This window comes from Nothoprocta perdicaria, unplaced genomic scaffold, assembly GCF_003342845.1.
Source record: "Nothoprocta perdicaria isolate Ctin4 unplaced genomic scaffold, notPer1 scaffold_111, whole genome shotgun sequence".
In the NCBI taxonomy this organism is placed as follows: Eukaryota; Metazoa; Chordata; class Aves; order Tinamiformes; family Tinamidae; genus Nothoprocta; species Nothoprocta perdicaria.
In genome coordinates this window covers 555,714-570,351 of record NW_020454217.1, presented here as the reverse complement: position 1 = coordinate 570,351, position 14,638 = coordinate 555,714, and the positions used below count along the sequence as shown (strand labels likewise).

The 14,638-nt window shown below is 43.8% G+C and overlaps 1 protein-coding gene across 1 annotated transcript; it reads left to right on the top strand.

The window, feature by feature from the left end:
• The first annotated feature begins 3,698 nt into the window (after nucleotides 1-3,698).
• Nucleotides 3,699-13,895, top strand: ACTA2 (actin, alpha 2, smooth muscle, aorta). Its single transcript, XM_026051194.1, has 9 exons — nucleotides 3,699-3,744; nucleotides 6,479-6,634; nucleotides 8,301-8,429; nucleotides 9,843-9,953; nucleotides 10,437-10,521; nucleotides 10,618-10,779; nucleotides 11,040-11,231; nucleotides 12,146-12,327; nucleotides 13,061-13,895. Exons 2-9 carry the CDS (start codon nucleotides 6,506-6,508, stop codon nucleotides 13,202-13,204), a joined length of 1,134 nt encoding a protein of 377 aa, XP_025906979.1. The 5' UTR covers nucleotides 3,699-3,744; nucleotides 6,479-6,505; the 3' UTR covers nucleotides 13,205-13,895.
• The last annotated feature ends 743 nt before the right edge of the window (nucleotides 13,896-14,638 follow it).

Here is a 14,638-nt window from a genome sequence, read left to right as displayed (position 1 = left end):
AGTTTTGCATATGTTCCTTTGATTTTGAACTAGGAGCAGCTTTGCTTGACATTATTGTAGGAAGATATCTCGTCAAGAAGATGAAAGGAGGCTGTGAAACAACTTGCTTTATTACCCCACCCAGGAGACATGTCAGGAGAGCTCAGTATCCAATTGCAGTGGCAAAACTGTGTTCAGAACTTTACAAGCTGACAACTGCCACATCCGAGTGGAGAGTCTTGAGACTGATTAGAGCCCTTTTTCCTGGTTCTCAGAGAGGCACCAGAGTAAGAGCTTGGTGATCACAGAGAAAGCTACTCAATGTATCTGACAGCTTATAGTAGTTCTGATGCTTTACAGGTGCATGCAATGTGACAGCTGTAATGAATCAGGTTATTAGAAGAACTTTTGTGCTCCCTAAAGCTTATTCCTTCCTGCCTTTCTGAGTTGGGGGAAAAAAATGTGTAAAGCCTATCAATGAGATAGAGGCGAGGGCCTGAAGCCAGACAAACCAAAACATTTAGAGATTCTGCTAATGCAATGAAGATGAAAGGAATCCCCAAATAAAAAGAGGCCAGTGACATATTTAGCAGAGCCTCATTCCTCAGCAGCCAATTGGATCTAAGCAGGAAGGTCTCTACACACATCTGAGAAGTTGCTTTCCCTTATAAAGTCATGGCTTGTAATGTTATGAGTAAAAGGGTTACTTTATTCCCATTTTTCTCTAACAGTGGGGATAAGACTTCAGCTTCTGCCCTGCTTTACCAAAAAAGTATGGCAGTGGCTCCGTGGCCTCGGAGCCTGCATTCTTGGGACAGCTGCAGCCCTGTCCCAGGCGTGTCCCAGCCCCAGGCCCGCGTGGAAGCGTGAGCACCTCCTCTGTGCAAGATCTGTGATCTGCACTGGGGCCTGGACCCTGTATGTGACACTGGTAACGGCTGTGTCGGTGAATTGAAAGGTACTTGAAGGCAATGGGGAAGCTCCTGATGTGCATGGCAGTTTGTCTGGTATCGCTTTAAAGAGCAGTGAAAAGAGCCTGAAAGAAAAAGGACTTATTCCAGTTATTTTCCTTACTCTGCAAGCGTGTTCCTGTATTGGAGGCTGCAGAATGGTCCGGCATGGACAAACAGAAAAGATCTATTGGGCAACCAGTTTAGGCTACAGTTTAGGCTACCAGTTTTAGGCTACAGACACAGTGAAAGAACTCAGACCTTGGGGTATAAACACTCAGGGCAAAAAGCACTGTGGCAGTTTTTATAGCAATGAGCAGGATAAATACTGAGAAACTGGCAGCAGAAAGTGGTGATGGAGTGACCTCCAGATGGGGAACTAAATTCTGCTTGGGAGTGGTCAGTATTGTGTTCTTTTGCTTCTAGAAACCAGTAGAGGTTTGGGCCAAGCTTGCATGTGTCTGGGGCCATGGAGGCAAGTTTTATAAACTTGATCCTCACGGGGCTGCCTGCTCCTCCCCTCCCAACAGCTCCGTCTCCATCGCGTATCCTTCACCTGGGAGATCCCTGCGGACATCTGGTGCTTCCTTCACACCTGCTGCCTCACTGACATCTGCCTGCTCTGGATGAGCCTGTGTCAGCCGTATCTTTCACATAAGCACCTTGGGACGCAGGGCCTGGTGTCCCTAATCAGCAGGGCATTTCAGAGTGATGTGAGATCCCCACCCCAGTGACCGGGCCTCACAGCGGCCAAGTTGCTGCTGCTGCCATCGCTGCCTCTGTTTAATGTCACAGCTGCCAGGCTGACGTTACAGCCACTCTGATGAAGCCTGACAGAGGCATGAAACTCCCCGTGATACCTGCAGAAAAGAGTTGCCTTTAGTCCAGCTGAGGTGCAACATGAAGTATTTGCCTGTCCAGCTGAGGGGTGTTTGCTGGTCTCTGCAGTCCCATATATACTATGGCCACAAGAGCATCACTGTCAGTAAACACTCCTTTTAGATGAGTGAACCTCTTGTTGCCAAGGTTAGGAGTTTGGATTCTTTTGTATCTGTTCCTGATCTTGGAATTCCCAAGGAGAGGTAGTAGATGACACTTCTAAACATCTCCTGCAATCTAGAGGGTGCAAGACCAATGCTTATACCAAACACACAGATGATATTGAAGTAAAGGGTTCTGCTGTGTGACATTTTCCTCCTCCTTGATCAACATGCCCTGATCTAATACAGTTTTATGCAAGTTCTGTGCGTACTGTCAAGTATGTTTTTGAGGGACTTAAAGACAAAGTATTTGGTTTTGACTGTCTTTTAGGAGTCAGTTGGAGGAAGGATCTGTGAATATCCCCTTGTAGGTTTGATTACTTTTTTCCTCTCCCTCCCCCCTCTCTTTTAAAATATCTCTTATCTTTTGTGCAGATGCTGGAAGTAAAATAAGAAATTGCTTTTGCATGGCTCATGTTCCAACACTTGTTAGCTTCTGTTTCTGACATCCAGAGGCAAATACATTCCTCGAAAGTTCCTTTCCTTAAAAGTTCAATTCCTTTTTGCCTCCAATGCATCGTTCTGGTGTCTGGGCTGGTGCTGCTCAAGGCAGAACCCCAGAACTCCTGCTGGGTTCAATGGGGGCTTTTCTTGCATTAGGACTAGTCAGGCAGCCCCCCATGGAATAAGCCTCATGAAACAAGAGTCCCATCTGGATTGCTACCATGCTTTCTCGGCTTCTGTGCCTAATTTTGAATTGCAAATGGGTTAGTAATGCAGTTTAGAAATGCTGATTTTGAGTCTTCCACACAAACCTAATGATAATACGTTGTTAACCATGGAAAGGCTTTTCCAGTAGAGCGTGTCTGTCTGGAGAACAGCTGGCTGCAGCTGTAGAAATCCAGCCCTGCTCTGAAAATAGCCTGTACAGTGAGAACCTGTGCTTTATTTGCTAAGAATACGTTCAGCTGCAAAGCTAGCCGAAGGTTATAAAATTCAGCAACTTTATCGTGAGTGTGTTTGAGGTGTCAGTTAAGAGCTCTCCAGACTTGTGGCATCGGAGGAGTTGCGTCTGGATGAGGTTGGCTCACGGTTAGTAGCATTTGGAAACAAGCTTGACATAGAAAGAGGATTGTTTCTAACCCACGGAGATTGATTCTAACCCATGACAACCCAAAGGGAATTATAACAATCTTTTAAAAAAATATTTTCTCAACCTGCCAAGACTTCACTTTACCCCTACGTGAATCTGTTAGGCCAAAGCCTTTGGGCAGTGTTTATCACACAAATCAAAATATCAAGCTTTTAAAGGGAACTCATAGCAAAATTCAGCAGCAGTTTAGCTTCGCAGAAACATTTTCCTTGTCTTTGTCACAATCTTTAACGAAATTGAAGTATTTTATTTAAAAACAGCATTCCTGTTATAAATGACTGCTGTTCCAGCTTTTACCCTCTCCGGAGGCCCAGCCCTTTCTGTCCGAGCACGTGCTCCGAGGGCGCTGCCATGGGCACCTCCTGCCCCGGTGCATTTTAGCAGCTCCCCTGAAGTCTCCAAGTGTTTATCTTGCACAGCTGAAAGTCTCCTCCTGTTTCATGAGCTCTGCACTGGAATGCAGTGGAAGAGACCCAGGGCCCGTGGCCACCCAGATTAGAGGTTTTTGTAATACGGTCCCTATATGGCTTTGTTAGAGACTTCAGCTCTGTCTCTGGCTGTCTCTGCTCCTTGTTTGGGAGGCTCGTGGGAGGAGAGGAGCTGAAGGGGCTATATAACCCCTGAGCCTTGGGATGCACGGAGCACCATCCCGGAGCAGCTATCCCGGCCGAGCACCATCAGGGTAAGTGGGACTGAACCGGAGCAAATGCCACCTTTCTGGAGGACTTTTATTAAATGTGGTCACTTGGAAGCTGTTCAGGAGGATGTAATGTTGTGCTGTACTCTGCCTATGCATTTATTAGAGATGAATTGATACTGAATTGCTTGTAATATCTATACTACATTGGCTTTATTTTCATAGTGCTTTTAAAATGGGAATAAAGTTCTACCACGTGTTTTTGCTGATTGCACTGACACTCGGCAACAGTATGGAGACAGTGATGCTACCACTGGAATTGTGATTGTGTCCATGTTCAAATTAACCGGTGTGACCCTGGGATATTAGTTTTGGGCAGAATGATATTCTGCATGGGGTGGGTTTTTCTGCGGTGAAGTGGAGCTTTTTAGCAACTTTGCTTCAGTGCTTTTAACTCTGCGTGTGGCAACATGTTTTAAGAAAGTGTTTTGGGGAATGTGACTGTAAAAGAGCTGGGAAGTGTGCAAAATAGCAGTGTCTAGTATGATACAGCAAGGGTGGCTCTGTTTTTGTCCTTGTCTCTATGTATGTGAAACCATTGCCCAGGAAAATGCCAAGTGTTCCTTTAGGGACAGGTTACCCACAGTGTTTCCTGTGAGGCTGCAACTCTTTCAGCAGGTAGCTGTGGAGTTTGGTGAGGTGACTGGCTATCTTTAAATGGAAAATAGTAGATATAAGTAGCTAAATACTGGGTTAATTATTTGGGAGAGAAAACTACAGTTATTGCACAGAGCTGAGTGCACTTGCTGCTTGGGATGTTGCTGTTGCGCGCTGTGGCAGTGCCGAGCTCCAACTCGCTGGCTGGCAGGAAAGCACCCTGTCAGAAACCCTTCAGCTCTGATTTCTTCAAGTTTCTGTGCTTTATTACTAAATATGGTTCTCATTTAGAGTTCCCTACACTCAGAAACGTAGCCTTTCCTGCCCCCTCCTCATCCCTCCCCCAAGTGGCTTTTGGCACTGCATTAGCTGCGTTGGTTTGAGCAACCTCCCTGACCTCAAGCTCTGTTCCAAAAACAGCCGCTTGGAAAGCCTGCTTCCTAATTAGGAAATGGTTCGTCCAGAGCAGCCCTTCATTCATGTTAGATAACAGTTGTACTCCATTGAGTGAGTGTTTGGGCATCAGCAACCTGTTTTCTCAGGAGTTTAATAAATGGAAAATCTGCATCCTAGTTTCCGTCCTTAGCACGAGCAATAAAGTACCTGAGCACAGGGGTCTCCCACTCCCTCCGTGTCCTGTCCCAGGGCAGCTCCATGCCTGTTGCAGCCGCCCTGCTGGAGCCGTGTCCCCGGGCTGCCCGGCGTGCAGGGACAGAGCGCCTCAAAAGGAGGATCCTTCCATCTGCCGGAGGGACTAAGCGGCATTTTCACCTTCCCTTTCTCATCATTTCCCTTTCTCATCATTTCTTGACAGTGAGGGTGATGGAGCCCTGGAAGAGGCTGCCGAGGGAGGCTGTGGAGTCTCCTTCTCTGGAGATCTTTAAAGCCCACCTGGATGCAGCCCCGTGCTCTGGGTGACCCTGCGTGTGCAGGGTTTGGACTAGGTGATCTCCAAAGGTCTCTTCCAACCTTCAGGATGCTGTGATGAGCGAAGGCTCATCCTGAGCCTGTCCCCCTCCTCATCCCGCCCTCGCAGCATTCCCGTGGCGGGCGGTTTCGGGGCTGTGTGTCAGTCGGCTGGATCTGGGCATGGCAGCTGCCTCCTCCAGCTGGTAACGCTCCGCACGCGAGCCCGGGCGCAGAGCGCGCCAAGGGATTCCCCTGCCACTCTGTGAACTGGCGCAGATAGTTCTCCAGCCTTGGTATTCGGGGATTGTTTCTGTAACTGACTTCAGGACGAACCCTTCAAAGCATTTTTACTCTCTGTGCTATTGTCTGTTGCCTGAGGAGGAAAACAGTTTCTGCTTTACAGAGTCAGGGAGCCAACATGAATTCCATTGCCGTTTTACAACTGCAGTTTATTAGCTGGTTTGAAGTGATGATGGAGCATGTGCTTGAAATGATGATGTGCTATGGCCTGTGTTCCAAATACAGGCTGATTGTTAAGGCAGCGTCTTTTTCTGAATGAGTAGAGGAGGGTTGGGAAAAGCCTGCTTTCCTTCTTGAACATTGCCTTGCTTTTAAAATGGGAAATATGCTCTCTTGACACGGCGGGGTAATATCGGTATCAGTGAAATACCGCTGGCTGCTGACGAGTATTTGATGTGGTTTGTCCTGTGGAAGCCCGTGAGTGGCACGAGTGAAGAGCTCGTGCGTCAAAGGCTTCCCATGTGGGCCCCAATGCTGACAGGGGCATAGGAAAGCAGGGAGTACCGTGCTGGGTCTGATGCACAGGAATCCCTGTTTTTGCAGCTGTCACTCCAGCATTATTTATTTCCTCTGCCCCAGCAGTGGATTTTTTGACCAAATTTAGATGAACGTTTGCTATTTAGATAACATTTGCTACTGGCCTGTCTCTCTGCAGCGGGACGGGAAGTCTCCTTTGGAGTCCTCTTGAATTAGCTCTTGTGCAGACAGTTCTCCTGCCAGCGTGCTGAAAAACTCTGGCATTTTCAAAAGGAAGTTTTTTTCTTCATCCCAGCCTTGATTTTATCAAACTAGGACTTTGTGTGTCCTTGCTACTACCAGTCCCTTTCATACAGCTGTCTAGATATTCAAGAGTGCATCTGGTATACCTGAGTGTGAGCTTTTATTTTATTCTTTTCCTGCTGTTTTCTCTCAGGAGGACCTAAGGACGCTGCCGTAGAAGATGTGCGAGGAGGAGGACAGCACTGCCCTCGTTTGTGACAATGGGTCGGGGCTCTGTAAGGCCGGCTTTGCTGGGGATGATGCTCCAAGAGCAGTTTTCCCTTCCATCGTGGGTCGCCCCAGGCACCAGGTAATGAACTGGTTTGATTATTTTCTGCAGCGTTTCTAGAAGGTCTGGTTGCCCTGTACCCAGGTGTCCGTCCAGATCCACCCTGTCCTGTGTGTGGGGTAGCCCAGTCCCGAGCAGTCTGTGTAACTCGCCACAGTGCAGCCACGGCTCTTTCCTTGACAGCAGCATCATGGAAATCCTCCCTCCTTTCTTCTCCCTGCCCTCAATTCTAATCTCCTAGAATATTTGTCAAGTAAAGCCAGTTTTAAAAAATAAACCCTACCATCCAAATCATGTAGAAATGTTGACTGCACAAAGTTTGGTGATAGATGATTTAGAGAGAAAGAAGGAAAATTTTTCAGTTGGTTTCCTGTTAACTTTCCTGACTTGATTCATTTAGCTATAGCACAAATGAGCAGGGTCATTTGTTTCTATAGGGCTGGGTTTTGTAGCTTAAAGGTTTGCAGTTGACCCTATAATGCTTCACAGTTTGCTTTATTAATTTAAAAATGCTGAGATGCAAAATAGAGTTTTGAACCAGCTCATCATTAGCATGAACGAGAACGGCTTAGCTAGGCCACATAGAATGAAATGGACTGCTGAGTTTTAAGATCTACCTAATTGCTTCTATACCATCCAAGGACTCGGTGAAAAGAAAATGGGTAAACTGACTTTAATATGTTTGGCACTTACATACATAGGAGGTACATTTTAAGTTCTTCAGGGCAGGAGAAATGCTTGACTTTTGTTGTAGATCTGGAGATCTAACTGAGGCCTTTGGGCAAAAAGATAATCAAATATCATTTTCTATAGACCATGTGGATGGTATTAATTGTTCAAAAATAACTCACACAGTCATCATAGGGGTAAAAAATACTGCAGATTTCTAGAAACCCTCTTTCCTGACCACAGTTTAGGGATGACATTAGTCCCCTGATGAAAAGATCACCCCATCATAAACTGCAAATCCAGATTTCCTGTTTCCAAGACAGGACAGTTTAGAGAAGACAAGATTTGGAGCAGGTCATGACTAAATTCTGATAAGAGAATAATGCAGTCAAAGCATCCTAATATACTTTTATTTTTCCTCATGTTTCTATTTTCAACGTAGTAAGATACTACAGCATTTCCAAAGCCTTTTTAAATTTCTGGTCCATGGACCACTACCAGATCCATGAAAATACCTAGAAGGAAGCATATACCAATAGATTTAAATTGCTAGTATCTCCAAAGGCACTATTTCAGTATTCAAAAGAAACCAAAAACCCACCCGAGATTAAAAAACACTGAAATTCAAGCTTTGGGAAATGTAAAGTGTATATTGCTCCCTCTTGACCATTCGATGGCACAGCTTTGCTCCCCACTTCACTTCATGATACTTTAGCAGATAGTTCATCCCTAAATAATAACAATCATTAAGACAACCCTATTGATCAATTTAACATTGTACTTGTGCTGCTGATCTAAGCAGTAATACAGATATTAACTTCAAAGGTTTAACTAAAAATTTAATTTTGTAAATTGAAAAGCAATGAGTACTTCTGCAACATGAGCTTTCATAAAGTATTGTGTAACTAATGTCATTGGCAACTGAGTGTATCTGACAGGCAATGTTCTAAACGCTTTGTTCTAATTACTATGTTAACACCTATCTTTGAAAGACTAACTCCTTTTGTGTCATTTGTAGGGTGTGATGGTCGGCATGGGTCAAAAAGACAGCTATGTAGGAGACGAGGCACAAAGCAAGCGGGGAATCCTGACCTTGAAATACCCCATAGAACACGGCATCATTACAAACTGGGACGACATGGAGAAGGTATTTCAGCAGTGCAAAAATGAGGTGTATCATACACCTACTTGATCTACAGTTTCCTGGGTAATCTGGGAACATTAGGTTCAAAGTGTCGGGTTAGCAGTACAGTTTAGTCAGAAGCTTGTTAGCCACTGAAGCCAGACTAGCAAAGGTTAATGTGTATTGAAGTTGAAGTATCACTTGGAATATATCAAAATGGGTTTTAGTTTTCTTTGTCCTGTCTACACATCTTTGCCAACTATTGTAAAGCAAAAAATAGCAATGTCCTCAAATTACCAGTGAGAAAATGAAGTTGAAGAAGGAATCTCTGTTCTTGCAAAACAATGAACAATTTCTGACAATGAAATGAATCCATGTCAGAGATAGTATTTGGATGAAAGTCTTGTGATCTGCTGTGGAGCTAGAGTTGTTCTAAGTGGCCATGATAGCACAACATGCTGCAGAAGACTGTGCATCCGCATAGGGTTTATTAATTCTTGTAGCATCATAGGCTTTATTGGGGAAAACAGAAAAGTCTTTCAGAGATGTAACCATCAAACCAGTCTGTAATCACCACCAGCTTGAAGACAAGCATAACAAATCTGTTTTGGTATTTAGAAGCTCTCTTATGGTTTATTCTTATTGGTGAGTTAACCTCCTCATTACAGCCTGCCTAGCCTCATATTTTATGGCTGATAAGAAGGTGAGTTAGCCATGAGGAGGTGGAAAGCTTGTGGGCTTTTTGTCCCACAAAAAAATCACTTTCCTTTCTTACAATGAGTTCTTGGGCTGACCTCTATAAACCAAAAGAAGAAGAAACTGTCTTCAAGAGACCCCTTATCTATCAAATGCTACTGCAGGGATCTCTGTATGTTCTAGGATAAATATCTTTTAAGGGATGCTTAAACTATTGCACTTCCAGTCAATATTGATACTGCTTCTTGAGGGTCTATTGAAAAGATGGAAAGGAAAATGCATTTGTACACTTGGGTGCTAATGCTATTTGCCCCTGGATTTTCCTTTTTTGACCTGAAATAAGACAGTTCCCTTGGTTTATGTAAATGAGCAGAAGGCTAAAATGGAGAAAAAGGATCCAAAAGGAACCAGTGTCAGCATTTCCATATTATATTTGAAGGGCAATGTAGAGTGAAATAGCCTTGTTTCAATTAAATCTGTCCTGCCTTCTCTCTTCTACTGTAAGAATAGCATATTTATTTTCATTAACGTGTATCTGCTTAAAAATAGTGTATTACTAGCAGTAAAACCCAAGGATAGTGATTTTTTTTTTTTCCGGTCACTTTGGTAATTGCTGTGGAGGCAACAAGACCAAGTGCATCAGGAACCTCCCTCTCGTGGGCAGTCAGAGTGCTGGAGCAGAGCTGCTGGCCAGAAGTGATTTTGAGATGATGGTGATGGTGTTTCCTTCCTTTTCCTCAGATCTGGCATCACTCTTTCTATAATGAGCTCCGTGTTGCGCCTGAAGAACATCCGACTCTGCTGACAGAAGCACCACTGAATCCCAAAGCCAATCGAGAGAAAATGACCCAAGTAAGCTCACCCTGATTATTATCAGAATAATCCCAATTTTGTGAATTTAGCAGGATCTGAACTTGATCATTACAGTTAGTTGTGCCAGCTTGACTGTCCTGCTGTCCACAGTAGTGAGTTAAGCAAGATGGAATAATGCATAGTGATCATCTGTCAAACGGGCACAATCTTTTTGAATCAGTTTTGAGTGTAAAAACTTAGGTCTGTCCAAGCTGTTATCTTTAATCTTTTCAAGACCCAGGCCTATAACAAATTTATCTTTAATACATGCATGTGGCATGCATGTATTCATAAATCATAGTTCCAGGCCAGATATTGAGAGATGCCTTAAAGAACAAATATTTTTATACTCAGAGGTGTTTTTCTTGCCTCAACATTACTGGCCATCAAGAAACATGAAAATCTTGTCTTTTCCCTTTCTTTCAATATATTGCTTTAGTTAAAATATGAACCATGTTGTAAACTATTTTAACTGCATTTCAGATCATGTTTGAGACTTTCAACGTGCCAGCCATGTACGTGGCTATTCAAGCTGTCCTGTCCCTCTACGCTTCTGGACGTACCACAGGTAGGAGGCTTCTGGGCCAAGTGGCACAGGCCTTGTGAATAGCTGAGCATGCACCTGTGCCGCCCAGAACAAACAGTTTGTCTTATCTGCTCAAAGGGATCGTGCTGGACTCTGGGGATGGTGTCACCCACAACGTGCCAATATACGAGGGCTACGCCTTGCCTCATGCCATCATGCGTCTCGACCTGGCTGGCCGTGACCTGACAGACTACCTCATGAAGATCCTCACGGAGCGTGGCTATTCCTTTGTGACCACTGGTAAGAACATAGTGCAGACCAACGGGAAGAGTTATTTTAATGTGTAATGTTTCTGATGGCCTTAGAAGGAATGATGATGGTTCTACAGCTGCTTAGAAAGTTGCATGAAGGATTCCAATAGAGAAGTACTTGCCCTGCGGGGCTGTCAGGGGGTTTCTTCAAAAAATGGGGAAGATGCTAGAGAAGGAAAGGGAACAACCTGTATCAAAATGCTTAGGTCCTCCCTAAATGCCATTCTAAAGACTGAATCCTCTCAACAGCGGAGCGGGAAATTGTCCGTGACATCAAGGAGAAGCTGTGCTACGTGGCTCTGGACTTTGAAAATGAGATGGCCACGGCTGCCTCCTCCTCCTCTCTGGAAAAGAGCTACGAGCTTCCTGACGGTCAGGTGATTACCATCGGAAACGAGCGCTTCCGCTGCCCAGAGACCCTCTTCCAGCCGTCTTTCATTGGTAGGTTCCTTGATTATCCTGACCAGAAATATCAAGCCCTTGGTCTTTTTGATCCTTTGCCCTTGCTAGCTTACACGAGTATGTGCTAGGGCTCCCGCGACAAAATGATGTTTTAAAACAGAACTTTTAATAGGATGGGGGGAACTTCATGTCAAACAGTAAGGCAAAATGATTTCCCAAAATAAGCAGTGAATGTTTATTCCTCGATTCTGGCTTTGGGCCCATGTCAATTTGTACGTTACATAGTTGGCTACCCTCAAAGAATGGCTACAGAGCCACTTTCCTAAACAGAGTGAGGACTGTAGTTTAAATGTGCTTGCAGGGGCAGGGGAGCACAACTTTTAGTCTTCCAAGACTGCTTGGAGTCCTGTATCGATGGTGCTTCACATTTGCAGAGCGTAGCTAACTTAGCGCCGTGCTGATCAGCTGTGGGGAAGGCAAGCTTGCAGTGAGGCCACGGAGGAATCTAGGTTCTGCCAATGGGCAGAATTTCAGCGCAGAAATGGATAAAGTAGTTGCATACTTGGAGGTATTAGGACATATTTTGACTGTTCTGTCTCTGAGCTGGCTCAAATTAGAAAAAATAAAGAAAACAAATGATTTCAGAACCATATAAGGAAGTCTTAGGCCACTTGAGGTTGTCTGCAAGAGCCTACTGAAACTCTACTGTTCCACTGCCCAGCCTCCTTTTTATGGAGAAATTATGTATAAATAAGGAGGGGAGGAGGACAGGACTGTGTCCCAGGGAATTTCTAAGTAAATAACATAGGCAGTTGCAGAATGACTTTCCAGATTTCCATAGTGACCAAGATTGGCGTCTTCCAGAGGGTCACTTTGTAGTGGTGTTTCTATGTTAGCATTTTTAAGGCTTTATATGGAGTTGCTTCCTTAGGGTTGTGCTCTAACTTTTCCAGGCATGGAGTCTGCTGGCATCCATGAAACTACTTACAACAGCATCATGAAGTGTGACATAGACATCAGGAAGGATCTTTATGCCAACAATGTGCTCTCTGGTGGCACTACCATGTACCCAGGCATTGCTGACAGGATGCAGAAGGAAATAACTGCTCTTGCTCCCAGCACCATGAAGATCAAGGTATAGTGCAATTGTTTGTAGACTGCCTGATTTGACAAAAACCTAATGAAAAAATGGCAACACTTGCATCACTTTGTAGATATCTTTAATTCTTGTGTATGTTTTTGTAAATAAGCATCCAGAGTAACTTTGTTGCTAGTGAAACACGGGCTTCTCTCTTCTCCTTATTCATGCTGAATTCTGTAAAAATGCCCTAAGGGCTAAGCACAACATCAGAAGCACAAGTTTTCCTCTGGGACCTTGCTAAGCTTCTTCAGCCCTTTTAGGCTGAAATATGGGAATGAAAGAGGAAATGCTGGTTTTGTCCTTGGCCTACATGATCAGAAAATCAAGAGCCTTTGACAAACAGGTCTTCTTTCTACTGCAAGCATTTTCCTGGCTCTACCAAAAAGGATATTCCATAGGCCACTTATTTTTCCAGAGTCTTTTGGCTGTCATTTCTTGTTGCCAGACTAATTATCTCCCCTTTTCTAATTTCCAGTCATGAGTATGCAAGTGCACAGCTCCTGCTGAGTAGGCTGAATCAGTCAGAAAGTTTGAGTCTGGGACTTAAATTTCTCAATTTCTCTAACTTCACTGCTTGCAGCAGTGGCTTACTGTCTAGGGGATGGCACTAGCATATAGACAGAGTGTATTCACTGATATTGCATGTAACTGCGTCAGGAATTTTGTTCAACAAATCTATCTCATTCACAGCACAAGGTTGCATTTGATTCCTTTGTTTCTTGAACAGATTATTGCTCCTCCTGAACGTAAATACTCCGTCTGGATTGGAGGCTCTATTCTCGCCTCCCTGTCCACGTTCCAGCAGATGTGGATCAGCAAACAGGAGTACGATGAAGCAGGCCCCTCCATTGTTCACCGCAAATGCTTTTAAATTGCCTTACATGTCTCTTTAGTGTATTACTGTGAATGTATTCAGGAAGATACATTCTTATAACTTCATTCCATAAATCCTTCATCGTCATGACTCTGTTTAATTGGATACTATGTATATTTTTTGGAATAAATTTTAAATACGCTACAAAATTGCTGCTCATATTTTACAAAAGTAACATGCATTTGTGGAGACACCATTACAGCTCGTTTAACGCTCCATCTGGTGGCATGAATTTGTTACTACGTTATGCTGGGCTCACTAGGAAAGGTGGTATGTTTTGTTCGGTAACGTGGAAGGCAGAGCGCTCAGCTACTGGTGTCTAGCCAGTGTGTAGCTTCACTAAATCCTCTTGTCTGAAAACCAACCCAGTCTTGAGTCTTCTAAAGTTCTAGGCAGCATCAAAGGTGCAGAGCATCTGACTGATGTAATGATGAGCACATGCACCTTGCTTTGCACCTGGTCTGTCCAGAAATAATTATCTATTCACATCACTACTTAATTAACAGCTGTAATGCTGAAAATTTCCTTTAGTGTAAGCGTGGCCCGGAGGTGTATGATACACACCACAGCAATTCAGTGCTTCCTCGTTAAAGAAACTAAACCTGCTCCTTGGGGGGCAGGACCAAGCTTTGTCATTAGACTGAACACGGGACTTTGTTATTATATGCCCTCAGGGTGAGTGCAGTCCTATTATTTTTATGTTGTGGTTTCTGGCAAGGCCTAAAGCATAATTAAGCAGGCTTAATATATTTTCTCTTTTAACTTGTTTTTTGGGAGGCAATGTAAACAAAGCAGATAAAATTGTTTTAGAATGCCTTCTTTTCTGTGATTTTTCTGATTCCATTTATTGTCTTAAACACATTGAAACGAATGCTAAACTAGAAATACATGTATAGGAGCTGAAGCCAGTATTACTGTCTTATTACTGTATATATAAATAAAGAATTCACTGAGCGATGTCTGGAAAAAGGTCAGTTCTAAGAAAATTGCTACAATCTATACTGTTAGAATTCAGGATACAGGCTGCTATTTAGTTTTGATATCCACTTACCTGTTCCTCCTTATCTTTCAGACTGTAAGGTATTTAGAATCTCTTTCTTACTCTTACTTAGTATGTCTGCTAACTTCTGGGTTCCTGATCTTGTTCAACCAACTTCTGAGGGTTAGTATATGTTCCAAACTTTTTCATACTAACCTTATTCTTTAAAGTACAAGTCATTCAGATTCACAGAGCAGATTCTGAATGAACTCTTGTAGAGGAAAGACTTCTGTATGCTGCTTTCTTCTACCTCTAGAGGGATCTTTTAATCCATCTCTAGATAGCTGTCTTTCAGGAGCAGAACTTGCTTTCAAGTAGGAGTTTCTGCTAGAGGGTTACTGCAGAAGACATCTTCCTCCAAGAGCGTCCGATGCATCTCCGTTATTCCAGGA